Here is a 26,503-nt window from a genome sequence, read left to right on the forward strand (position 1 = left end):
CTTTGGTTTCTCCTAGGGTAATTTAGCCTATTGCCACTTGTACTTAGGGTTTCGTTTGCACCAGGTTGTGGGCCGGCTTCCGAGCGAAGCTCTGCAAACAAGGTATTGTTCGAGAATGTTAAGGCCATTGCCGTGCACTCAGCGTTACATGTTGGGCATTTTGGAGTTACCTTAAGATGGTCTATAATACAAAGTTTATGGAAAATATGCCTACATGGGGTTTTTGCTACAAGATCTTTTCTATTTAATACTTCATTACACATACAGCAAAAAGGTTCTTCCGTTTGCAATGCGGATGCTATATCTTCCGTGCTATGGATCACCGACATTTTGCTTGGACTATTTAAAAACTAATAATTAAGGATTAAAATTGTTTGGGGTACTAATATGTCTGTCTTTTTCCATGCCAGAAACTATAAGATGGTGTCAGTCTAGTACATAGTGGTCTACACCTATTATCGTTAATTGTTCTATTTCATTAACCAGAACATTCAATTACTGGACAGCACTCACATTGAAGTAAATCTACCGTGTTCCAAAAATAATTGAGATGTATTCTACAATTTGTATAATATCAATCATATACTTATTGATCATCACCCTCTGAAGCTGTAGGTCTATTCAGGTCGACCAATCCAAAACAATGAATTGCAATCGCTAATTCCACGAAAAAGATCCTAAGCGTAAGAGAATGTTGTCTGCACAAATATATAAATGACTTTTAGTTCACTAAAACATGAATTGTATGGATGGATTGATGGGTGAGCTTTAGGAACCCAGACAGTACTAAAAGGTTGAAAACTAAACTGTCTATGCTCCCACAGTGGTATTTGATTAAAGTTGTGTACTGTCTCGGGCCCCACGTTGGGCGCCATTAAAGTTATGTAGCGTACGGGTTTGACTAAGTTGCGACTCTCTCGACGAGAGCGCTGTATGTCGCCTGCGGATGTTAAGTACAGGCTTGCTTATGGCGTGTAGAAGGCTTCGAGGCGCGCACTCTTGCTATGCTCGTATCTAGCTCGCCGGATTGTCGGGGTTCTTCTCCACCTATTCTACACTATTGCACCCTAACACACTTTAGTTATAGTGCGCTTCAGAAACTATATTTCGAATTTGACTGTATTTGGACCAATGCGCCGACACGCAATATTAATATGGTAAACTTAAACATGACTTTGACCGACAGAGAGACAGTAGGTGTTGTTCGTCCCTCGTCTCTACCCTCCCTACCTTGACAATACTATATTTTAGTTGTATTGTCCCTAATCAAGTCTTTAAGACTATATTACACCTTACACGATCCTGGCATGGATAGTCGACAGACCAAAAAAACATGAATTCATATTCATTTCCATCATTTTAATTCAGTATTAAACAAAAAAAAACTAATCAAATCGTCAGAATACCATGACATTCTAAGAGAGATGTATGATGGGGAGATGATAAGGTTTTCTAATCAATACTACTCTATACTTATGCGTTAATGCCTTTTCTTATATTCTAATTATGTTTGTTTACAATATTTCTTATTATCTACAACATTTAGTTTTAACTCGCGTTACATTTTCGTTCCCATTATAATTTTATAATTCTTTCATTTCTTACTTCATTTTTGGATCTTGTATAATTTTTCATTCTATTAACGTATAAATTCATTATAATTTAAATATTCCCAACTACATTTACGGAAGTATATTATAGTTTATGTTTATGTTTTTTCCATATTTCTTATTTACTTTTGTTGAAGTCTATCAACGTTAGATTTTAGAGAACTTTATATTTTTCTTGTTTTCTTATCCTTCAATTACTTACATAGCGTTTTTATTGTTTTTATATATATATCTGCATACCGTTGTATCCCTGGGCCCAAGATGACGATAGTATGTTGATTTTAGCTGCTGGGGTTAAAACATAAAAATATAAAGGTCTCTTGATCTAATTATCTTTTTTTTATACCCTGAACCCATTGAAAATGGGAAATCAGGGTATAATGGTTTTGTTAAAAGTATGTAACAGGCAGAAGGAGGCGTGGCAGACCCCACAAAGTATATATATTCTTGATCAGGGCGACGAGCTGAGTTGATTTAGCCCTGTCCGTCTGTCTGTCCGTCCGTCCGTCCGTCCGTCCGTCCGTCCGTCCGTCCGTCCGTCCGTCCGTCCGTATGTATGAACGCGTCGATTTCAGAAGATATAAGAGCTAGAGACTTCAACTTTTTTTTAAAATGTCCGTATATATCACGCGCAGATCGAGTTTATCACTAAAAAACGATAACTCATTCCGATACTTTTTTATCGATAAAAAACCTTATCGAAGATCAGTTAAAAAATTATATCTCCTACATCTTTCAAGCTAGAGTCTCCAAATTTAAAACGTATATTAAGATACATTTTATACAATTTCGGTTTTTGTTAAAATTTACCCCCCACCCCTAAATCCATCCCCTCACCCTCATCTTTGTAAATGTCGTATATCAAATACTAGAGACTTGTCCTTCGGTATACACATACATTTAAACATTATAATTATGTTTTGAAAGTTTCATTACGATCGTACGTCTAGAAATCAAATTATTCAACAAGTAAGTTCTCATAATATTGCCACACAGCAGCGCAACCCAAGCGCAATCGCCTGTATATGTGAGTGTGTGTGTATGCGTGTGTTTGTTTGTATGTGTATGTGTGTGCGTGTGTTTGTTTGTATGTGTGTGTATGTGTGTGTGTACGTGTGTGTGTGCTAATTATTATTGAAATATCAGTTCCTTGTAGGGTTCAGAGGATCTCGTAGTCGAGCAGTCTCGACTAGAGCTTTCTTACTTGTTTTTTTTTTTTTTTTTTTTTTTTTTATAAAAACCTTTTTAGAGCACATAGTCTGCTCTGGCTACCTTCGCTGTGTTCCTGCATTAGCGCATCAGCTGACGCAATGCTCTACCTTCCGTCGGGTCCTTACTTAACTAAGGTATTGGGACAAAGCCGAGATCTAAACGAGGTTGTCCTACGTCATGGGGTAGGTTGTTTTAGAGATCCCGATTTCTTTATTTCTGGTTGTTGTGGGTGAAGTCTCTCTTTTGGCCGTTAATGAAACTGACGTCGTCGAGAGTTGACTCCGTGTCGGTGAGGGTATCTTGTCTTCGTGGTAGGTTAATCTGCTGCGCAGTCAGGTCTTTTATTTCATCGCTGCATGCCGTTGACCGCACGAGTCACATAAAAAAAACCAACTACTCTTTCGCAGTCTTTGGGCTTTGGTGATAGCTCTTGCTATTGAGCTAAATCAAGGTGGTCACCTAAATTATTAAATAATTAGCGAATTACAACCACAAATACTTTAACGTACCTATTGCCAAATCACTAGACACTTATTTAAATGGTTTGCTGTTCGCACTATCCACGGATATAATCTTTTTGTGCAGTATAATAATTCACCCACGTTTTGCTTTTAATTTAATACATGATCTGAACGTCGCGTCTGCTATCGTCAAAGATCTTTTCAATTATGATCGGCAGCTTAGCTAATCACGCTGGTTTAAGTGGCGCTAAGCGCAGTCGCGCGATCATCTCTTCTTCGTCTGCTTGCGGTACAATCGTACGATCAAAATCTGTGCTTGCGGTGCAATCGTATGATCTGTATATCTTGCGCTATGCGAATGATAAACAAAGATAGATAACAACAACGACCGTAGGGTGACTCATGACATACCGAATCGTATTTTATTATTTGTTCCCACTATTCTGTGTTTATACCTATGACCCGAATTGTTATTTATTTTCGGTCACTACAGTTGTTGATTGTATTGTGTTATTATATTCTTTAACTGCGCGGTATATGACTTCAGAATAGTTAATTATATTAAATTCTTCTTGGATGCATCGAGAAATTTCAATAAGTGTTGAGTGAACTCTTTCTACTTGACCGTTACTAAGGCTGTGTCTGGGGTCTGTATAATAAATAGTTATGCCTGAACGGGACATTGTTGATTTGAATTGTGCTGATGAAAAACTAGGTTCATTATCTAGCATTATTGATTTAGCAAATGGAAAGATTTGGATCAATTTTAATACCTTGTTAGCCATATCAGACTTGTTATTGATTTCTTTAATAACTAGGAATTTGGAATAAGCATCTATACAAGTGATGAATGAAAGTTTTTGAGCATAAAAAATATCTATATGCATTTGCGTAGTTTTGTACGAATTTTCTGTAATAATTAGTTAGACCTAGAAAGCTTCGTAATTCTCTCAAGTTATTGGGAGGGGGATATTTCAAAATAGTTTCTATCTTTTTGGGGTCGGTTGCGATAGTGTTATGAGATACCATATATCCTAAGAATTCGATTTCTTTTTTAAAGAATTTAGATTTTTCTAGAGATATTTTCATATTGGCTTTAAATAATATTTCAATGATTTCTCGTAGGTCGTTGAAATGTTGTTCGATATTTTCTGAAAAGACTATTATGTCATCTATATAGATGTGGCAAGTTTTGCCAATTTTGTCGCGTAGAATATTGTCCATTGCTCTTTGGAAAATGCTAGGTGCGTTCGCAAGTCCAAATGGCAAGCGAAGAAATTCATATTTTCCATTATTAATGGAAAAGGCGGTTTTTTCAATGTCTGCGTTTTTCATCAAGATCTGATGAAAACCAGACTCTAGATCAATAGTTGAGAAGAACTTTGCTTTACCTAAATTAGATAGTATTACCGAGGGATCTGGCATCGGATATCTATCAGGGATTGTATTGCTATTCAGTTTTTTATAATCAATAACCAACCTGTGTTTTGGTGTGCCATCTTCATTAAAACCCTTTTTTCCTACAACCCATACTGGAGAGTTATAAGGGCTTTTACTTGGCCTTATTATATTATCGTTTAGCATCCTATTAATCTCTTTATTAACGAAGTTATTAACTGAATGCGGGTAAGGGTATTGTTTACTATAGATTGGAGTATCTGTTACCGTTCTGATTTCACCTCTTATATCTGTTCTAAAAGGAAGAGATATTTGTATTTGGGAGTGTTTGGTTTTAATTTCCTGAATGATTTGTTCTTCAAGATTTGCGAGATTAACCATTTCATCAATGGAATGGTTTACTTTGCATATAGAAGTACTTGTAGAGGATACCGACAATTCTTGTTGCCTGCTCCTTTTAGCTTTCTTCATTTTATGCTTATTTCTCTTGAAGTTCAGTTTGGGGCAATCAGAGTCACTTGATGACGATGATTCTATGTCAGATACATTGAATAATGAATTGGATTTAAGAGTTTCATAATTTAGATAAGGAATGGCACAATGCTCCTTATCTAGATTTGAATTTACTAAATTAATTTTTTCCGTTTTATTATTATACTGCAAGGAACCTTTTGATAGGTCAATTATTGCATTGATATCTTTTAATAGATTATAGCCGATTAACAAATCAGCTTCTAGGTTACTGATTTCATAAAATCTATAACGTTTGCCAAAAATATTTATATTATGAAAGTGTGTTATGATGCTGTATCCGTTTACAGTTTTTACTCTTTTTTTAATAGCTAGCTCCTCTGGGTTATCATATATTCCCTTTTTAATATAACAACATGTAGCACCTGTATCTATTAGTACTTTTAATTGTTTGTTTATTTTTTTATCTATTCTATAGATGAATGGGAGGTCTCCCCTTGCTCCTCTAAAAAATGATCCTCCTGAATATTATTTACGCGCATAACCTTTTTCGGTTGTTGAATTGTTTGTGAAGAGAATCCTCTTTTATTTGCTTGCTCCAAATTTGGATTCTGTTGAAAGGATGGGTTTTGTATTTGAATGGATCTATCTACATCCATCGGTTCTTGAGGGGGTTGAGCGTTTGGATGTTTCTGATTTTGCGAGCTTTGATTGAATCGCAAGCGGTTATCATATTTTTTATAAGGTTGATCAGATTTGTTTTGCTTCGTTTGTTCCGTTTTATTCGCATGTGATTGTTGCGAATTAAAGGAATGGTTATAAGCGAAATTAGCTCTTTGATGATTCGCTTCTAGTTCTTGAGCTTTTGCTAAAGCATTTGGAAGGTTTTCTGGGTTAAGAGAAAATAAAATGTTGGATAATGAGCCGTTAAAGCCTGTAATGAAAACTCGCAAAGCGTTATCCCTATTTTTAGTATTTAATTCGTTAATTAAATTAGCTTTATCGCCGTATGTCATGATAGTTTTGTTTATTATCTGAGTTAGTTTTTTGTTGACCAGATTGTAATAGTCAAGAACTGATAAGTTACCCTGTCGTAATACGCTTAATTCTTGTTCCAAAATATGCATCGGACGCTTGTCACTATATGCAAAATCTAATCTAGCAAGTATCGCCTCAAAGTTAAGTACGGTTCCATGATTGGTTAGGACATCGTTTGCCCTACCAGTGACCTTGTTTCGAAGTATTGTTAAAGCACCTACGTATCTTCTACTGCCTTCTTTATACATTCGCATAGCGCCGCAAGCTGCTTCACGCCAGCTTACATACGCGTTATGGCTTCCTGAGAACTCAGGTAAAGATTTAATTATATCAAACGATTCATCGCATCGAATCGCTTCATTGATAACTGTTGCTCTAAACTCCTGTTCATTAGTAGATGATAGTGTTAATTGGGATTTTAATTCTGAAATTTGATCTTGCAGTGCTCTAGTGTGAGTCGCTATCAGTTGAGCTATAATATCTGCTGTCAGATTATTAGCCATTTTTGAATTATCTGTAGTCACCTTTAATTTTCCTAAATTTTCAATTAACTCGTCCAGGTTTAGTACAATTTTAAATGAATCAATATTTTTAATACTATTTCTTATTTAAAAAATTCACGATCGCTCACGTAGTAGTGCTTCTTTCTGGGGGTTTCAGCAAATTGGGTAGGTCGTCCTTCCTTCTTAATCGTCTTTTTGGTCGCAGATTTTTGTTGTTTACTTTTAGTTTTTGGTTTGGCCACAGTTTTTTGTTGTTTACTTTTAGATTTTGGTTTGGCCACAGATTTTTGTTGTTTACTTTTAGTTTTTGGTTTGGTACTTTTACACCTTGTTCATTGAATATTCTATATATTAATAATCGATTCTTTAACTTTTGTTAACGTTATGGTTTTTTTTGTAAGCACAATTGTTTTGTTCTTTTATCAAAACTTTTTAATGCACTTTTTGGTTGAGTTCCAGAAACCTTTTGTTTCTGTTGGGTTTAATTTTTTTTATACTTTTTAGTTCACGTTTAAAATTTCGGCGGCGTACGATTACATTAAAAGGTTTTTATATTCTTTCAATGTGTTTTCTTATTTAACGTAGGCCCCACGTTGGGCGCCAATTAACTTCTTGACTTTGCAAGTTGATAAAAAAATAATTTTATATTTAGTGAACTTAGTGTTCTTTTATTAAACTCCAAAATTGAACTAACTACAAGATATGATCTTATGCTGCAAGTCAGCTAATGTTTATGCTAAAGCTTCCCTCATTAAAGCTCAAAGCTCAAAAGCTCCCAAGATTGGCTTACGTGATTTTATATCGGAATTGTGAAATTAAGATTTGTTTACATCAAAGCTGGGTTGCCGGCTCTATGGGCTCATGGAAACAACGCAGGGAGATCTTATGTTTATATTGAGGCTAAAACTGCTTACTCTGTGGGAATAGTGCAAGAAGCTTTTATGTCTGGGCTGAGTGGCGTGATACTATAGAGGGAATTATGTTATTTGAAAGTTGTTTACATTTGTCATAAGATTTGCCTGAGTTGCGTGGTGATAACTTGCATGCAGCACAGAACAATTTCCTCTTTGATACGTGGCATATATGGTTTCTTTTCAAAAATGGTCTTAAACGTTTCGAAATGCAGTTTTATCATATTACAAAAAAGGTCAGAAGGGGCTTCAAACTTAAGATGTTTATTTATATAATGATAATTTTTATTGAGTATTAAATACTCAGAAGAACACTGCATTTCATCTTCTTTAAAAGATTTGTACATACTGTTTTTTGCAACAGCTTGTGTAGAAGATAGTCAGCGAAATATCGCAATGCATTTTCATTAAAAGCATTTTGTATATTAGCAATCGTGGCTTCTAATGACAATTCTATTTCTAAATCAGCATCAGGTTCAATATCTGTAGCAATATGACGTGAATTACATTACATTACAAAAGATGAATTGTACTGAAGCCCTCTTTTTACATTGAGCTTGGGAGTCTTAAATTAGGAACATCCCTAAGATAATACTATGTCCTAGCTGAATAAAAATTAATATTTTGGGCAATTGCCCTTTCAGCACTATTATAGACATGATTATTTTTCAAAAGCATTCTACATAATACTTTTGAATTTTCAGAAACATGAGGTAAATTGTTAATTGTCGTGAAGACATTAACATGCTTCTTATACCCTGAACCCATTGAAAATGGGAAATTAGGGTATAATGATTTTGTTGAAATGTATGTAACAGGCAGAAGGAGGCGTGGCAGACCCCACAAAGTATATATATTCTTGATCAGGGCGACGAGCTGAGTCGATTTAGCCCTGTCCGTCTGTCCGTACGTCCGTCTGTCCGTATGTTTGATTGCGTCGATTTCAAGAGATATAAGAGCTAGAGACTTCAACTTTTTTTTAAAATGTCCGTATATATCACGCGCATATCGAGTTCATCACTAAAAAACGATAACTCATTCCGATATTTTTTTATCGATAAAAAACCTTATCATCACTAAAATAATTATATCTCCTACGTCTTTCAAGCTAGAGTCTCCAAATTTAAAATCTATATTAAGATGAATTTTATACAATTTCGGTTTTTGCAGCTGCGCTGCAGTGCGGGCAATATAATACGAATTTATTTGTTGAATAATTTAATTTCTAGACGTACGATCTTAATGAAACTTTCAGTACTTAATTATAATGTTCAGATGTATGTACATTCCAAAGCAGAAGTCTCTACTACTTGAAATACCTTTTACAAAGATGAGGGTGAGGGGATGGATTTAGGGGTGGGGGTAAATTTGAACAAAAACCGAAATAGTTTAAAATGCATCTTAATATACATTTCAAATTTGAAAGCTCTAGCTCTAAAGGTGTAGAAGATATAATTAAAAAACTAGCTTTCGATAAGGCTTTTAATCGATAATAAAATATCGTGAAATGTTATCGATTTTTAGTGATAAACTCGATATGTCGCGTGATACACACGGACCTAGGAAAAAAAATTTCAAGTCTCTAGCTCTTATATCTTCTGAGATCGACGCGTGCATATATACGGACGGACGGACGGACGGACTGACGGACGGACAGACAAACGGACAGGGCTAAATCAAGTCAGCTCGTCGCCCTGATCAAGAATATATATATTTTGTGGAGTCTGCCACGCCTCCTTCTGCCTGTTACATACTTTTAACAAAACCATTATACCCTGATTTCCCATTTTCAATGGGCTCAAGGTATAACAAGTAAGAAGACTCTAGTCGAGACTGCTCGACTAGGAGATACCCTGAACTCTCCAAGCTGATATGCTTATCATTCTGCACTTCTTTTATGCACGCACACATACATACACATGAATCCACTCACACGCGCCCGCGCTCTGCTAACTGCGCAGTAAGCAGCGACTGCGCTTGGGCTGTGCTGCAGTGTGGGCAATAGTATGAGAATTTACTTGGTAAATAACTTCTTTTGTAAACACACGATCTTTATGAAATTGTGTGTACATTCCAAAGCACAAGTCTCTAGTACTTGAAATACGTTTCGTACAAATTGGGTGCGAAGGGGGCGTGGTATCCAAAATCTGTTGATTACAAAATGTTTGTATTCATCATATGTATATACACAGTAAATCTGAAGTCTCCACGTCTAATAGTACTCCGATGAGGCTCAAAAAACAAAATCAATTTTTCGATTATTCTCGATAAAAAAGTTATCGGATGAGTTATCGAAAAAATAAAGCAAACTCGTACTGCGTATGGTATACACGAATATACACACAAAATTCTCTAGCTCTTATATCTTCTGAGATCTCGGCGTTCATACGGACAGACGGACGGACGGACGGGCGGACAGACGGACAGGGCTATATCAACTCAGCTCGTCGTGCTGATCAAGAATATATATACTTTATGGGGTCTGCGATGATTCCTTCTGTCTGTTACATACTTTTTCACAAAAACATTATACCCTGATTTCCCATTTTCAATGAGTTCAGGGTATAAAAAGCACACAAAGTAATAAAAAAGGTCGTTTAACACTCCCCTCTGCAGATTTAATTCGAAATCGCTCGCACAATTAAAAGCCCGTGGCAGGCACAAGCCAATGCTCACGTATTATGAACACACATACTTACAATATTCCACAGGCAGCAAGAATAGTTCCCCATACAAACACATAAGGGCTCATACATGCATATAAAACGGGACTGTAACTGATGATTGACGAAAATACTGAGAAACAATTGAGTTTCTCGACGCACGCACACAAAAGCACATACACATAGCAAGGATTAAAATGTGTGTGTGCATGCTCATCGCGAAAATGTATTATTTCCTTGCACAACAGCCTGTGCAAATTGTAAAGCCCAAAATTTGCCATTGGTCTGCCTTGTGAAGTGAGCACATACATGCATACATACATTTGTGTATGTGTATGCTTGTATGGGATGGCAAGCTCTGGATTTAGTAGTTTATAAATTTTGTATGATTTGAATCGTAGGGTGACTATCAAATGGGCCATTATGACTTAATTAGAAAATATTGACAATAATGAGTAAAGCTTGAGTATAATATGACATGTGTATTTCATATATTGCAAAGCATTTAATAAAGTTAGTAGTGTCTTACGATAATATTTTCGGTTGAAAATGTGTATGAAATACACACACAAGCAGCAAGAGTAACGCACGCAGGTCACAAATGCTCATACATGTAGCAAGGGACTACAAGTGTGTGTGTGCATGAACGTCGCGAGATCATATTCTCTATGCGCCTCAACGCATTCATACCCTTCCCATAAATATATATCGAAACGCTAACATTTTGTTTGCATGCATGTCGCAAACGATTTTAAGATTTCGGTATACTCTTCACTCAAAAGAAAAGAGCTGGGACCGTCGCGAAGAAATTTCAATTTTTGTGCGCTGCTGAGCTTCATGATTTGAGAGCCCACAGAGAGAGAGAGCGCATACATGACCATTTCGATTGCGTGCTATCTTTCATTAACCGAGCCATCCAATACCAAGCCGAGCGAATACGAAGTTGGCCGGGACTTGCTAGACAGATGTTGCGGCGTGGAAAAACGTTGCTCTACATGTTTGGTCAGTGTTACGACGTAACATGCTCCTATTGTATTGAGACTAAATAGCCTCTGAAAAGGCCGCGGGATCAAAAGTATCCAGCCGATACGATTCTCTCCACAAGGTTGACGCCCTGGCAGGTGGCTCACAGAAGTGCCGTATGATCGCTGCCCGTATAGATATCGCAATGGGTCCATGTTGCTTCCCGAAAGAGGGATGAAGTGACAAAAATAATGTCAATGACAGATCCGTATCCAGCTCGACTGAAGGTGAACTCGTGGCCAGTGTTGAGCAGTGCAACATCTAGTGTTGCGAAGATCTCCAGTAGGACACGGCCTCTGGCATTTGTTGTGTAGATGCCCCATTCTAACGCTCATGTGTGTGTGTGTATTTGTGTGTTCAGTCAAAAAATCAGTAAACTGTTTATTGACATACTCCTTGCCATTATCGCTGAGTAAAGCCTTTATTTTCTTGCCTGTTTGTCTCTAAATAACGATTGACAATCATTGGTCCACATACATCTGTGCGCACTAATTCAAGCACATTATCTGTTCTTCGATTAATTTTCTTATTATGTGCTTCGATTTATTTTTATTAAACGGTAAAGCAGTCAATTTGGACTGGTTACAAGTATCACAATTCATTTACACTTGCACTAGCTGTTTATTGTTCAGCAGCTTTAAATTTTTTAAATTTAAGTGTCCAAATCTATTATGCCATTGCTTTGTGGGCGAAACTGTGCTCACTGCTTTTTGAGCTTTGAGTACAGATAATTTTCTTCGTTTGCTTTTAACAACACTTCGCCCCTCTATTGTTTTCAATAATCGACACTTTGCCTTCAAATGATGTGGAGTTTTCAAATTTAGCTGCTGCGCTCACTGAGAAGAAATTCATATGGAATTCGTACACAAGCAAAATATTTTTTAAATTTAATATGCAGTTTTCTCCTTTTATTTTCACGTTTCCAATTCCCTTTGCAGCAATGCTATTACAATGCTATTTACAGCTAGCATTATCGGCGTTTCTTTTTCAGCGTAGCTTATAAACATGTTGCGATTGTTGCGTCGCTGTTTACGCGAGAGTAAAAAGAAGTGATGCGGGTAAAGGTTTAATAATGAGTAAAAATATAAACAGAATAAAATGTTAATTACATTCTTTGTATGGTTTTGCCTGATTCCATGTATGCTTCTGTTAATGCACTGACATAGACTAGACATTGAGAACAAATTTTTCTACAGCTCGAAACTGTTAAGTTGGTCGACCACTATATTTCTATATACTCTGCTACGCCTCCTTCTGCCCCTTGTATACTTTTTCACAAAACCATTATACCTTGATTTCCCATTTTCAATGGGGCAGGACAGGGCCAAATCGACTCACCTTTTCGCCCTGATCAAGAATATATGTACTTTGTGTGGTCTGCTTCGCCTCTTTTTCCCGATACATACTTTTTCACAAAACCAATATACCTTGATAGCCCATTTCCAATGGGTTCAGGATATAATTATATGTCTTCACCCATAAGAGACGTGGCTATCGGAACCTGAAGATATAGTGATTTTCTAAATGCTGGAGACTTCAAAGCAAAGTTACTTTCTGAGGCCGGGGTGAAAGAAAGTCTCACCAGGGCCAGCTCTTGCAATGCGGAAGGCGGTAGCAATCGATCGGCGCGGCTTGGCGCTCTTAAGATTGCCTGAGTCGGGGCTGCGCGGGAACGCTGTGGGGTGTTAATGGGAAGCATTCAATCTACTGGTCGGTTATTAAGATGGATTACTATCAATTATCAATTGGCACACGTTATTTTCTCGCTCATGGTTAATTCATTATGAAGAACATTCACCTTATCTTATTCAGCTTAAAAATACGCCTCCGTTCGCCACTCGCTTGGAATCCACACTCGAAAATATAGATATATATTCTCGAACTAACTCCCGAAAATATGTCTGCACGTGTTCACTGCTCAAAATTAACTACTAAAAATGTGGTTTCACTTGTCGAACTCCCGAAATTACTTCTTCACTTATCGAGCACTCAAAATTAACTAAAACGCGCTTGCAGCTTTCACCACTCTCCTTCGCGCATTTTCCCACGGCGTCGGCAATGCAATCTCACCACAGCTTTTGAACTACACGGTTGCATTGCCGATCGAGCCCGCCCAATATTCAAATTCTTGCTCGTTCTCTAAAGCTAAAGGCTACACTTAATGACTACTCTTAATGACTTCATTTAATGACTACACTTAACTATACTTAATAAATACTTACTTACTTACCACAAAAAACAAATTATAACTTCATTCTATTTCAATTTCACATCTTATAACCTAAACCTTATGCACCACAATGCGTGATGTAAGGTGGGTCGCAGGTGAGCCACCTTACATTATCTCCTAAAGTATGAGAGCTAGAAGCTTCAGGTTTGGATAGTTAAGTTACCAGTAACCTCCTTTATCGGTTCCTCACGCCTCTTTACGGATTTCGCTTGTTAGCTTGTTCTATGAACTGGCCAAAAATAAAGTGTCTACGTCCAATAGGGACAAGGCAAATCGAGAAAAACTGAATTTTCCACAAAAGTAGAGCAAAACTTAGATACTACATTTCTGATGGGATGTGAATGAGTATTCCGCAGTCGGAAACGCTCGACTGTAACGCACTTTTTTGTTATTTATTATACCCTTAACCCATTAAAAATGAAAATAATAGTTTGTTAGAAGTATAAAGCAGGCAGAGGGAGGCGTACCAGACGTCACAAAGTATATATATTCTTGATCAGGGCGACGAGCTGAGTCGATTTAGGCCGTCTGTCCGCATGTATGAACGGGTCGATTTCTGAAGATATAAGAGCCTTAAATTTTTTTTGTAAATGTCCGTATATAGCGCGCATATCGAGTTTATCACTAAAAATCGATAATTCATCCCGTTATTTTGTTAACGATAAAAAAACCTTATCGAAAATCAGTCATATAATTATATCTCCTACATATTTAAAGCTAGAGTTTCCAAATTTTAAGTATAAATTAAGATGTATTTTACACAATTTCGATTTTTGTTAAAATTTACCTCACTTTTATATTTGTAAAAGGAGTATTTGGAATACTAGATACTTGGACTTCGGTATATACACACATTTTAACATTATGATTATCTTCTGAAAGTTTCATTAATATTGTACGTCTAGAAATTAAATTATTCAATAAATAAATTCTCATAATACTGCCAACACTGCAGCGCAGCCCAAGCGCAATCGCTTGTGTATGTGAGTATGTGCGTGTGTATGTGTGTGTGAGTTTTTTGAAGGGCTCAGGAGATCTCGTAATCAAGCAGTTTTGTTGTAATGTATGTAACAGGCGGAAGGAGCAACTGATATTTCAAAAATTATTCACACATTCACACACACGCACACACACACAGGCATACACAAGCGACTGCGCTTGGGCTGCGCTGCAGTGTTGGCATTATTATGAGAATAAATTTATTTAATAATTATATTTCTAGACGTACAATATGAATTAACTTTCAGATCGTAATCATACGAACGTTATCATAATGTTCTTGTTAAGGCATTTGGATACATGCCCTCTGAATTATTATTGAAATTGGATGGGTTAAGAAATTGAATTATTATTGAAATTGTATAGACTAAGAAATTGAAGTTAAACCAATATACAGAGTAGTTGTTGTACGAGCTAGCATGGGAGTGTCGCTATTCTAACGATCACTCTCCCGCTGCTCGCGCTTAGATGCGCATAGGTGCGCTCTCTACTGTGTAAGCAGCGCTTGCGTTGATGTTAAATTGAATAAAGCAGTAGGAATTTAACCACTGGCGCCAACTAACCTTCTTGTTTTGGAGAGGCCGCAAGTTGCTATTGTAATCTGGACCATTTCTACAGACCAGACTCTTTATCGTAGGACATTTTTGGCGCCCTTGGGTGGACTCTTCAAGATTGGAATTGAAGGAAGTCTCTAGTTGGATTATGGACTTTCTGAATAATCAGGGATGTACATAAATATACATAGAACATAAAGATGACCAACTAATGCAAGCGATAAATAAATAAATGCATTACTTGAGACATACAGAGTATTACTGTATGAAACATTGATCTATGCCTATGTTAATTCTAAAATTGAGCTTATTTAAAGTGAAAATGAATAAAAAACAAGTAATAAGACTCTAGTCGAGACTGCTCGACTAGGAGATACCCTGAACCTTCTAAGCTGATATTCTTATCACAACATACATATGCATCCACCCTCACGCGCCCCTGCTCTGCTAACTGCGCAGTAAGCAGCAACTGCACTTGGGCTGTGCTGCAGTGTGGGCAATATTATGAGAATGTTGTTGAATAATTTAATTTCTAGACGTACGATCTTAATAAAATTTTTAGAACGTAATCATAATGTTCAAGTGTATGTACATTCCAAAGCACAAGTCTCTAGTATTTAAAATGAGTTTTTTACAAATTGTGGGCGAAATCAGTAAATTAAAAAATGTTTTTATTCATTATATGTATTTACACAGAAAATCTGAAGTCTCCAGGTCTAAAAGTGCTCAAATGAGGCTGGAAAAACAGAAGCAAATTTTTCGATTATTCTCGATAAAAAAATTATCGGATGAGTTATCGAAAAAATAAAACAAACGCGTACTGCGTATGTTATACACTAGTATGCACACAAAATTTCAACTCTCTAGCTTTTGTATCTTCTGAGATCGATGCAGTCATACAGACAGAGGGACGGACGGACAGACGGACAGGGCTATATCAGCTCAGCTCGTCGTCCTGATCAAGATATATATACTTTATGGGGTCTGCGATGATTCTTTCTGCCCGTTACATACTTTCACACAAAATCATTATACCCTGTTTTCCCATTTTCGATGGGTTCAGAGTATGAGTTATTCGACGGTCACAGTGCCACAAAGAATTGGCATATGCACTTGTCACTTTAGTTAATCAGCTACTTACATAAATACATACATATGTATGTATGTATAACTTTCACAAAGTAATCATGATGTTTAAATGTATGTGTATACCGAAGCACAGGTTTCTAGTATTTGATATACGACTTTTACAAAGATGCGGGTGAGGGGGTGGACTTAGGGGTGGGGGGTAAATTTTTAACAAAAACCGAAGTCGTATAAAATGAATCTTAATATACATTTTAAATTTGGAGACTCTAGCTTGAAAGATGTAGGAGATATAATTTTTTAAGTGATCTTCGATAAGGTTTTTTATCGATAAAAAATATCGGAATGAGTTATCGTTTTTTAGTGATAAACTCGATATGCGCGCTGTATTTACGGACATTTTAAAAAAAAGTTGAAGTCTCTAGCTCTTATATCTTCTGAAATCGACGCGTTCAAACATACGGACGGACGGACGGACGGACAGACAGACGGACAGGGCTAAATCGACTCAGCTCGTCGCCCTGATCAAGAATATATATACTTTGTGGGGTCTGCCACGCCTCCTTCTGCCTGTTACATACATTTTAACAAAACCATTATACCCTGATTTCCCATTTTCAATGGGTTCAGGGTATAAAAAGCAAAGATCTGGGATTCAATTTTTGGGCATTGCTAATTGTCAGTCATATCCCGAACGGACGACATAGAAACCAGCGCTGACTCTGGTGTGTTACGTTCCATATCGTCGTATCAATCAGAAAAACACACTGTAGAGATCAAGGTACCTGATGACGTACAATTAGCTTATCTTCAGTTCCACAAGCCGTAACGTATTGATTTGTTTCTCGGTGCAGATATCTTTTTTGATATCTTAAGAGAAGGCAAACTAAAGGGACATTGCAATTGACTGCCTTTGGTTCGATTGTATCTGGTCGCTGCCGAACATCGAATGCACCTACTAGTTCGTCGATTTTATAGTTCGCAAATTCTGGGAGTTGGAAGAAAAACCAAATACAATCAATTCGAATTTGTATACCGCAGAGCAACAACTGTGCGAGAAGTCATTTGTAGAGACTATTTGCCAAACTACCCCGAGTCGGTTCAGAGTGTCGTTGCCATTCAAGTCAAGCCAACATTATCTTGATACGTCTTATGACACAGCTAAGCGATGTTTTCTGGCCTTGGAAAGAAGAATGAGCAAGCAAGCAGACATTCGGACAATGTAAATCGACTTTATGAAAGAGTACTTGGCCTTGGGACACATGAGCCCAACTGATAATCAAATTCCGAGAGAGCCGCATTATTTCACAGCGCACAGCGCATCCACAAAACTTCGACTAGTGTTTGATGACTCTAGCAAGACCTTCTCTCAATTGTTGCTGAATTATCTACACATGATGGGTCCGACCATCCAACCGCAGTTATGGGAGGCTTTGTTAAGATTATGACTTCGTCCTTGGGCTGCTCCAGCAGACATCGCTAAATTGTACCGTCATATTGAACTTGACGAGTCCCACCGAAATTTTTAACTTATTGTGTGGAGGGAAACGCCCACTGATCAGTTACAAATCTTTCGTTTAAATACAGTAACATATGGGCACGACCGGACACGTAGTGTAAAGTGTTTTGCACATTTTTTTGGATATTACGACCCACACAACTTTGTATTTGCTCGGCTCCTCACTTTTAGGTTCAGGCTACGAAAATATTCGAAAGCACAATCATTTTGCTTCATGCGCTCGACCGAGATGGTCGATGGTTGAACAAAAGGTCCCTCTGTGCTCAATGTTTCCCTTGCTCGCTCTCTCTCTCTCTCGGTGCTCTTTGCTCTCTCAACTATGTATATGTATGTATGCATGTGAGCTCAAACAGCAGCTCACGAAAATTGAGCATGCAACAAAAAAAGAAAAAAGTATTGGCAAGTGCACTTTTCACTTTACTTAATCAGCTACTTAATTACAAGCGCGCCACTGCAATTTGAAGCCAAAATCGTTCAGACAATTCTAAGTTGAGGTAGGCAGCCAATGTTCACGTCCCATGTTACACACATGCACACACACAAACGCACATGTAAAGGCACATACATATGTAGGCATATAAATGCTTCTACAAGTGATATCCCACAATTGTGGGCAACGCGTCCCCTGCGTACACACAATCAAACATACATATGTATGTACATATATAAGTGTGAGCACTTCTCAAGATCAACCAAATGCAAAAGCTGGGACCTAAAATTGCTACAGGCAGCAAGAGCTACGCACACAATCACACAAATGCTCATAATACATGTAGCAAGGGAGAGTGTGTGCGTGCACATTCGTCGCGAAAGCATTTTCACTTTCTTTCATACCCTTTCCACAAATAATATCGAAAACACATATACATATTTTGTACGAGCTTGGCAAACGGTTCGATAAGTTCGGTATAATCTTCACACACAAGGGAAGGCATGGGTTCTTGCTGCGAAGAAATTTCAATTTTCGTGGGCTGTTGCTTGTGCTCACATGCATACACACATATACACATTTGAGAGAGCAAAGAGCATCGAGAGAGAGAGAGCAAGGGAAACATTGAGCATGGAGGGATCTTTTGTTCAACCATCGACCATCTCGGTCCAGCGCATGAAGCGAAATGATTGTGCTGTCGTATTTGTAGTACGACCCTAAAAGTGATTACGAGATTACTCTCGAAAATAAGTGTGCAAAACACTTTACACCACGTGTCCGGTCTTTGTGTTCTCTTGTTAGTGATATAAGGGAATAAGGGAATGGTTAACCATCGATAGATACACATCTATCGATACTTAACCATATCGGCTGGGGAGGTCGTCGATACGTGACCAGCCTTTTTGAGTAATGGAAGAAGAAGTGATCGGCAGAGTTAAGCTTGATCGGAAGTAGAGAAGACGCTTTATGTGAAAATAAGAAACTTAGAAAATAAATAAAGGGCCTCTTACAAACCGCTGTACATTGTAGTTGTACGCGGTAGCATGGAAGTATCGCTCTTCTAACGATCACTCTCCCGCTGCTTGCGCTTAGATGCGCATAGGTGCGCTCTCTACTGTGTAAACTGCGCTTGCGTTGATGTTAAATTGAATAAAGCAGTAGGAATTTAACCACTGGCGCCAACTAACCTTCTTGTTTTGGAGAGGCCGCAAGTTGCTATTGTAATCTGGACCATTTCGACGGACCAGACTCCTTATCGTAGGACAGTTCTCATGTATGTATATACCGAAGCACAAGTCGCTAGTATTTGAAATGTGTTTTTTACAAATATTATTGTCAGGTGGTGGATATAGGGGTGGGGCGTAAATTTTAGCAAAAATCGAAATTGTATAACATCATCAATATAATTGCATTAAAATACATTTTAAATTTGGTGACTCTACCCTTAAAGATGTGGGAGATATAATTATATAACTGATTTTCACGAAACGAAGAGAACTTAAATAATACTAGAAAAGCTGCAAACGTATACAAGCCAGGAGACTACGTAATGGTTAAAAATTTTGACAGACAGGAATTTGATAAAAGACGTTGACGGCTTCCAGCTTTCCAGGAATCCTTATCAGAGCGTTTGGAGTGCAAACAATATAAGAGATTGGATAAAAGCATAAGAGAGATTATGATTCGTATTGTAAATATTAATTACATAACTAGAGTTCAATATTAATTTTTGAGTAATGGAAGAAGAAGTGATCGGCAGAGTTAAGCTTGATCGGAAGTAGAGAAGACGTTTTGTGTGAAAATAAGAAACTTAGAAAATAAATAAAAGGCCTCTTACAATCTCAGAAGTGGGATAAGGGACAAATTTTTTTTCAAGTAAAACAAAATGAATTTAGACATAAACGAAGAATCTGTAGCGCAGGCTGCAAGACTGAACTTGTCGCGACAGCGCCCCCGAATTGGAACAGAGTGAGGAGGAGTTAGACAGAGACGGCAAAAGCAAGCGTGACGAAATTAACTCAGGTGACGCCGATGCAGACACCGAATTCGCAGAACGCGTTACTGACGCGCGCCAAAAGGGCGCCGGTGAAAATTGCGAAATAAAAGAACAATGATGAAGTGACGTCAATGATGTTTAAATTAGCTAAAGAAATTATGGCCGAATTCACTGGGGAGGAATCTATTGGCAACTGGATAGCGCAATTGAACAATTTTTCTCAGTTGTATCAATTAACGGACATGCAAAAAAAGCTGCTAAGTGTGAAAAAATTAAAAGGGAAAGCCATGCAGTGGATACATGCCGATGGATTGTACAACCGTTGGGCAAACTACTGGACGGATTGGCAGCAGCATTCGAGAGCAGAATATCCAAGGCTGAAACGCGTCGCACGCATATGGAACGTCGACGAGAAGTTTGTCCTGTACTTTAGCAAGTGAAATGCATTTAGAAGTAGACAATCTTTTGGACGGTCTCATCGAAGGAATCCCGAATGCAGACCCCAGCAAAATGGCAAGGGCCTTCGCAGAGGTGCGTCTGCCACAGCAACGCTCTACTGGAGGAAAAGGAACATCAGTGGAACCAGGACCCAATACCGTAATGAAGGAGACGCGGTGCTTCAACCGCAACTACAAGGGACATTGGGCAAGAGATTGTCGAAAGCCCAAGAGGGAGAAGGGTACGTGCTACCACTGCGGCGCTAAGGACCATATGGTGGTACAATGCACTAAGAGGAAGGTCGATACTGAAAACAACTTCGTAAGATTAATCCAGATATATTTTAAGAGCAGGGTTCAAACTTCAATAATTGCAGAATTTTGTATAGATTCAGGAAGTCCCATTTCTCTTATTAAAAAATCGTGTGTTCCATTTGAAATAGAAATTGAAGCACACACGGAAAATTACTTTGGGCTGAATGAAAGCCAGCTAAATGTCATTGGAAAAACATTTGTTCATATTTTCAAGAAGTCTACTAAAATAAATTTTTGGTTAATAGTGGTGGCTGATGAATCTATGTGGTGGAGAGTAATATTAGGAAGGGATTTCATGGAAGCTTGTAACTTGTATGTTGACCCAAGCGCTCTGAAGATGATTGCAGTGGAAACAAGTAAGAAAGCTCTAGTCGAGACTGCTCGACTAGGAGATACCCTGAACCCTCCAACCTGATATTCTAATCACTCTGTACATCTTTTATGCACACATACATACACACGCACGTATTAGAATGCGCTCTGCTAACAGCGCAGTAAGCAGCGACTGCGCTGCAGTGTGGGCAATATAATACTATATAATAATATTTGTTGAATAATTTAATTTCTAGGCGTTCGATCTTAATGAAACTTTCAGAACGTAAACATAATGCTTAAATGTACGTACATTCCAAAGTAGAAGTCTCTACTACTTGAAATACGCCTTTTACAAAGGTGATGGTGAGGGGTTGAATTTAGTGGTGGAGGGTAGATTATAATAAAAATTAGAGCATTTAAAATTTTGAAGCTCTAGCTCTAAACGTGTAGAAGATATAATCAATAACTAGCTCGATATGCGCGTGATATACACGGACCTAGGAAAAAAATTCACGTCTCTAGCTCTTATATCTTCTGAGATCCACGCTTTCATACATACGGACGGACGGACAAGGACAAATCAAATCAGTTCATCGCCATATTCAAGAATATATATACTTTGTGGGGTCTGCCAAGCCTCCTTTTGCCTGTTACATATCTTTAACAAAACCCTGATTTCCCATCTTCAATGGGTTCAGGGTATAAAAACGCGCTCTGCTAACTGCGCAGTAAGCAGCGACTGCGCTTGGGCTGCGCTGAAATATTATGAGAATTTATATGTTGAAAAATTTAATTTCTAGACGTACAATGTTCATGAAACTTTCAGAACGTAATCATATTGTTCAACTGTATGTACATTCCAAAGCACAAGTCTCTAGTATTTGATATGCAAATTTTTTACAAATTGGGTGCGAAGGGGGCGTGGTATTTAAGATCTGTAAATTACAAAATGTTGGTATTCATAATATGTATATACACAGTAAATCTGAAGTCTCCATGTCTAAAAGTGTTCCAATGCGGCTGAAAAAACATAATCAATTTTTTGATTATTCTCGATAAAAAAATTTGTCAAATGATTTATCAAAAGACAGACGGACGGACGGGCGGACGGACAGATACACGGACAGGGCTATATCGACTCAGCTCGTCGTGCTGATCAAGAATACTTATACTTTATGGAGTCTCCGATGATTCCTTCTGCCCGTTACATACTTTTGCACAAAACCATTATACCCTGATTTCCCATTTTCAATGGGTTCAGGGTATAAAAATGTAGCGGAAATATAAATTTTATATTGATTTTCGATGTTTTTAATCGATAATCGATTCTGAGATCGACGCGTTCAAGCATTTGGACAGACGGACAGATTTCCTATTTTCAATTAATTCAGGGTATAAAAAAATTAACCCAATTTTGATAGATGCCGCTGCATGACTGAATCTATTGATGTTTATTTTTTTAATTGTTTCAAAATATATATATTTATTTAATTAAATGAGTTTTATATTTCATTTATTTTTATTAAATACAAAGCAATTGACATTTAAACCATGTGAGTTTTTATTAGTTTGGTTATTCTAGCACATTCTTAATAAGATCAGTAGGTTTGCAGCAGTCTATTTCAGTTTTGCCATCATAAATTCGAAAAGTGAAGGGCGTTTTGACTAGCGTGACGCTCAATCGATAAGTCTCTGGTTTAAAACTAAAGCGTCATAGTAAATGTGCTTGGTTCAGGATAGTATCTAGTCGAGCTTGAATTTTCTTACTTTTTTCTCCAAATGGAGCAAAGGGGCGTGGGATCCCGAATCTATTAATTCCAAAATCTTTGCTTTTCGTAAAAATAATAAAACAGAAATAGGTTGGGTTGTCGAGACAAATATACATATCATAAAATATAATATAAATCAGCTCTCTCTGAAGATATACGAGCTAGATACTTGTAGGGGAGAATCGAGGAATTATTGAAATATCGGTTCCTCGAACAGTTCAAAGGATCGCTTAGTCGAGCAGTATCGAGTTGAGCTCCGTTGCTCTAAGTTTTCTTTATTATGTTTTAAAAGATATCAATAATTTAAATTGCCTTTACTAAAGATACTTATATTGTAGGGTTTTTCGTATACTTTTTTTTAATGGCCGCATTCTCTTGGATGAACATTACTTGTTTTGACATATGGAAAACATTCGGGTATGTACAAGTAGTTGTAAGAATCTTATGAAAATTGTTTTATTTTTAAATTTATATCCTGAAAACATTGAAAATGGGAAATCAGGGTATAATGGTTTTGTTAAAAGTATATAACAAGCAGAAGGAGGCGTGGCAGACCCCAAAAAGTATATATGTTCTTCATCAAGGCGAAGAGCTGAGTCGATTTAGCGCTGTCAGTTCGTCCGTCTGTCCGCCTGTCCCTCTGTTCGTATATTTAACTGCGTCGATCTCAGAAGATGTAAGAGTTACAGACTTTTTCCCTACTTTTGTACCACGCGACTATCGAGTTTCTTTCAAAAATCGATAACTTGTTCCGTTAATTTTTTGTCGATTAAAACCATTAATGAATATCAGAAATAAATTTGTATTTTTGCAACATCTTTTAAGCTAGAGTCGCTAAATTTATATGTACTTGTATGTATTTCAAATACTAGAAACTTTTGCTTTGGCTAACGCATGCGTATCAATGTTGTAACGAACCTTCGGTTTTTCCCGAGTACTAGCTGGGCTAGTTTCAGCCAACTCTAAGTTCGTGCCAACAAATTTATTTGCTGAAGCCCCTGCGATAATTGAACGTAATGAATGTATCGTATAATTTTTTGAATCTTATTATAATATAACACTTTACTTAAGTTATACTTGTGCCGACTCGCCTCCGAAAGGAACACCTGCACAAGATTGAGCCTGCACTCGGCTCAGCGTACTCCGGCTGGGAGAGTCTTATTTTAAAGGCACACTAGGTTCGTTTAAACGACCCAGAACAGACACCAGCATTTGGTTCTGTAAGCTACGGCGGCTCACTCGGATATACAGGCCACTCTTACTATTTGACTCGCTCACAGCACACCTAGCTCCGTTTCACTCACATAGAAATTCTCATACGCACGTGAACTTATGTATGCTCCTATATGTGTAGGCCTCGCTAAAGCTGCTGGTGTATTTCTGTAGTCCTAGTCCGCACCAATGTCCTAGTTGATGCCCGCCGACTATTGTGATTGCCCCTTATCCTGTTATAGTCGTTGCAAGGACTCCCCCGGGTTGTCCTGGATGCTATTCCCACAATATCCTGGAAGTCCTTCAATGTCTTTATTTTCCACGCGCGTTGACTTTCGAAAATCCACACACAGCTCCAACTTTCCATTCTTCTTGTGGACAGTGGCAATCGTCGAGCTAGGTCGGCTTTTCGAGGGCCAACATCCTTTGGCCAACAGCGCCTCCATTTACAGGCTGTTCGCGCTGCTTTACTGCGCGCTGCGTTGACCTGTATCCTAATCCGGTGCTGGAACTTCTCCAGATTATTTCTCCGAAAAGCGTCCACCTCTGGGTCCTCGTGGCAGAATCAGCAACGGGATCTGGAATTGCTGTCTTCCCAAGCGGATCATTGTCTCCAGCTGCGAGTCCACATGACTGCAACTACCATTTGCCAAGCGTATGCGCCGCCGTGTGGTACGCACTCCTCGGAGCCTGTTAGCAAGCCTTTCGATGAGGTCAAGGCTCCCGTGTCTATCGTGGATCGTTGTTGAGCGACTCCAATAGTCAAGATCGCCGTTATCTGGCTGCCCTCGTCCTGAAGACGGCTCACTAACACCTAGGGGCTTCTAGCCGCTGCTCCCGCTCGCCCCTGGATGACGGGTGCCGCTGCTCGTTTCTCGACTGGCAGCAGCTAGCAGTGCGCAGTATTGGCAGCAAAGCTCCAGCAGATCAGATCGGGCAGACTGTTGTTGTCTTCCGATCCTTTGGTGCAATCTTCATCAAATATTGCACTATGGGCGATTTTCCGTGATAGGCGGCATAAAGTCCAAAAATGTATTGTGAAATGTTAATAAAATTTTTTTGATAAATTTCACACACAAACACACACACACACACACATACACAGAGACACACACACACACACACACAGAGTTCGAGTTGCGTTTTCGTGGAGTACGGTCGACGTCATCGTGATCCACCGCGGACAATAGCTTGATCTTTGTTTTTCCCTGTGAAAGCGGAAAGAACTGTAGACAACGTGGTTGCTGTGGGCGCGACGCACCCAGCGACGGCAAAACAAAAACAATAAAAACTTACTTCGCGGCGGTTTCGCGGAGTACCCCAGTGGTACAATCCGGTGGTGCAAGAGAGGGGGGCAATAGCGTCACTGTTTTTGGCGTCAGGGCTTTTCTCCTTCGCTTTCTTTTTAAGCGCGAAATAATTTGTCACATTAGGCGTCACATTTGTGCAAATAATAAATAATCAGGTGCATTCACTCCAACAGCTGTTAGTAGTGCTGGAAATTGCAGCGGACAATCAGCTGCTCACTAACTTTGGTGAGTTGCTAAGTCTCAGCAAAGACAGCAACCCAGCTGCTGGTGTGAGGTAGCAGGTACTAAAGGTAGTGCATACTTTCGGGCTCTCGCTGTAGTTAGGTTGAGTTTAAGTTACTGTGGTCTCTAAACTCAAATTATATTAGTAGGCAGTGCCCACTACAGGCTTCACGCCGTGGTAGTCGGAGCAATATGGAGGCCATGATGGAGGAGGAGCTGCAAGCTTTCGCGCGCCGTTCCTCGTTGCAGCGATCGCCGCAGCAACAACAGAGGGCGTTGCCGCAGCCGTCGACTTGTAACCAGTCTCCAGTGGCTGAGTGTCAGGCACCCAAGTCTTTAAAAGAAGCGTTAGCTCAGGTGTAGGTGGTTGCAGCTATGCGGACATGCTTCGCGTGGTCAAGAGCGACCCAAATTTAAAGCATCTGAGTGGCGACGTCCAAGGTATTAGGAAGACCGCTAAGGGGGACCTTTTGTTGCAACTGAGTAGGAAGCCGGAGCATAGCGCTGAGGCTCTGCCTTGGGTGACCGAGCGGTAGTTAAAACACTTACCGAATCTGCTCAAATCGAGATTCGCGACCTAGATGAGTTAGCAAGTAAAGAGGAGATCTTGGAGGCAATCAGGGTGGAGTTGAAGGATAGCTCACTCCCCATTGAGGCTATCAAATCGCTTCGGCCAGCTTTTGGTGGACAGCAAAGAGCTACGGTTGCTCTTCCAATTGGGAAAGCTAAAACTCTGCTCGAGCTGTCCAAAATTAGAATAGGATGGGTAGTATGCCGTATTCGAGCCGTGGAACAGCCTAAACGCTGTTTCAAGTGCCT

General features: G+C 38.6%; 1 protein-coding gene, 2 long non-coding RNA genes and 1 pseudogene across 5 annotated transcripts in view; 3 read left to right on the forward strand and 1 right to left on the reverse strand.

The window, feature by feature from the left end:
• The window catches only part of LOC149091982 (uncharacterized), a 202,016-nt gene that overhangs the window by 128,726 nt on the left and 46,787 nt on the right, over positions 1–26,503 (forward strand). The window lies entirely within an intron of this gene.
• Positions 1–26,503, forward strand: part of mthl15 (methuselah-like 15) — a 141,650-nt gene that overhangs the window by 92,050 nt on the left and 23,097 nt on the right. For 2 of the 3 annotated variants that reach the window (XM_089257658.1, XM_089257657.1), the window contains exon 4: positions 23,279–23,357. The exons of the other annotated variant lie outside the window; for it this stretch is intronic. In XM_089257658.1, coding sequence (XP_089113784.1) covers positions 23,279–23,357 — 79 coding nt within the window. The remainder of the gene's footprint in view (positions 1–23,278; positions 23,358–26,503) is intronic. 3 annotated transcript variants of the gene reach the window in all.
• Positions 2,959–3,759, reverse strand: LOC149091991 (uncharacterized). Its single transcript, XR_016196441.1, has 2 exons — positions 3,332–3,759; positions 2,959–3,281 (listed from the first exon to the last, which is right to left on the reverse strand). It is a non-coding gene; the product is annotated as an uncharacterized LOC149091991 (long non-coding RNA).
• On the forward strand, positions 20,092–21,381 carry LOC149091992 (uncharacterized; annotated as a pseudogene).

Source organism: Drosophila navojoa, chromosome 3 (genome assembly GCF_054131105.1).
Source record: "Drosophila navojoa isolate 15081-1374.11 chromosome 3, UAZ_NAV_1.0, whole genome shotgun sequence".
Classification (NCBI taxonomy): Eukaryota; Metazoa; Arthropoda; class Insecta; order Diptera; family Drosophilidae; genus Drosophila; species Drosophila navojoa.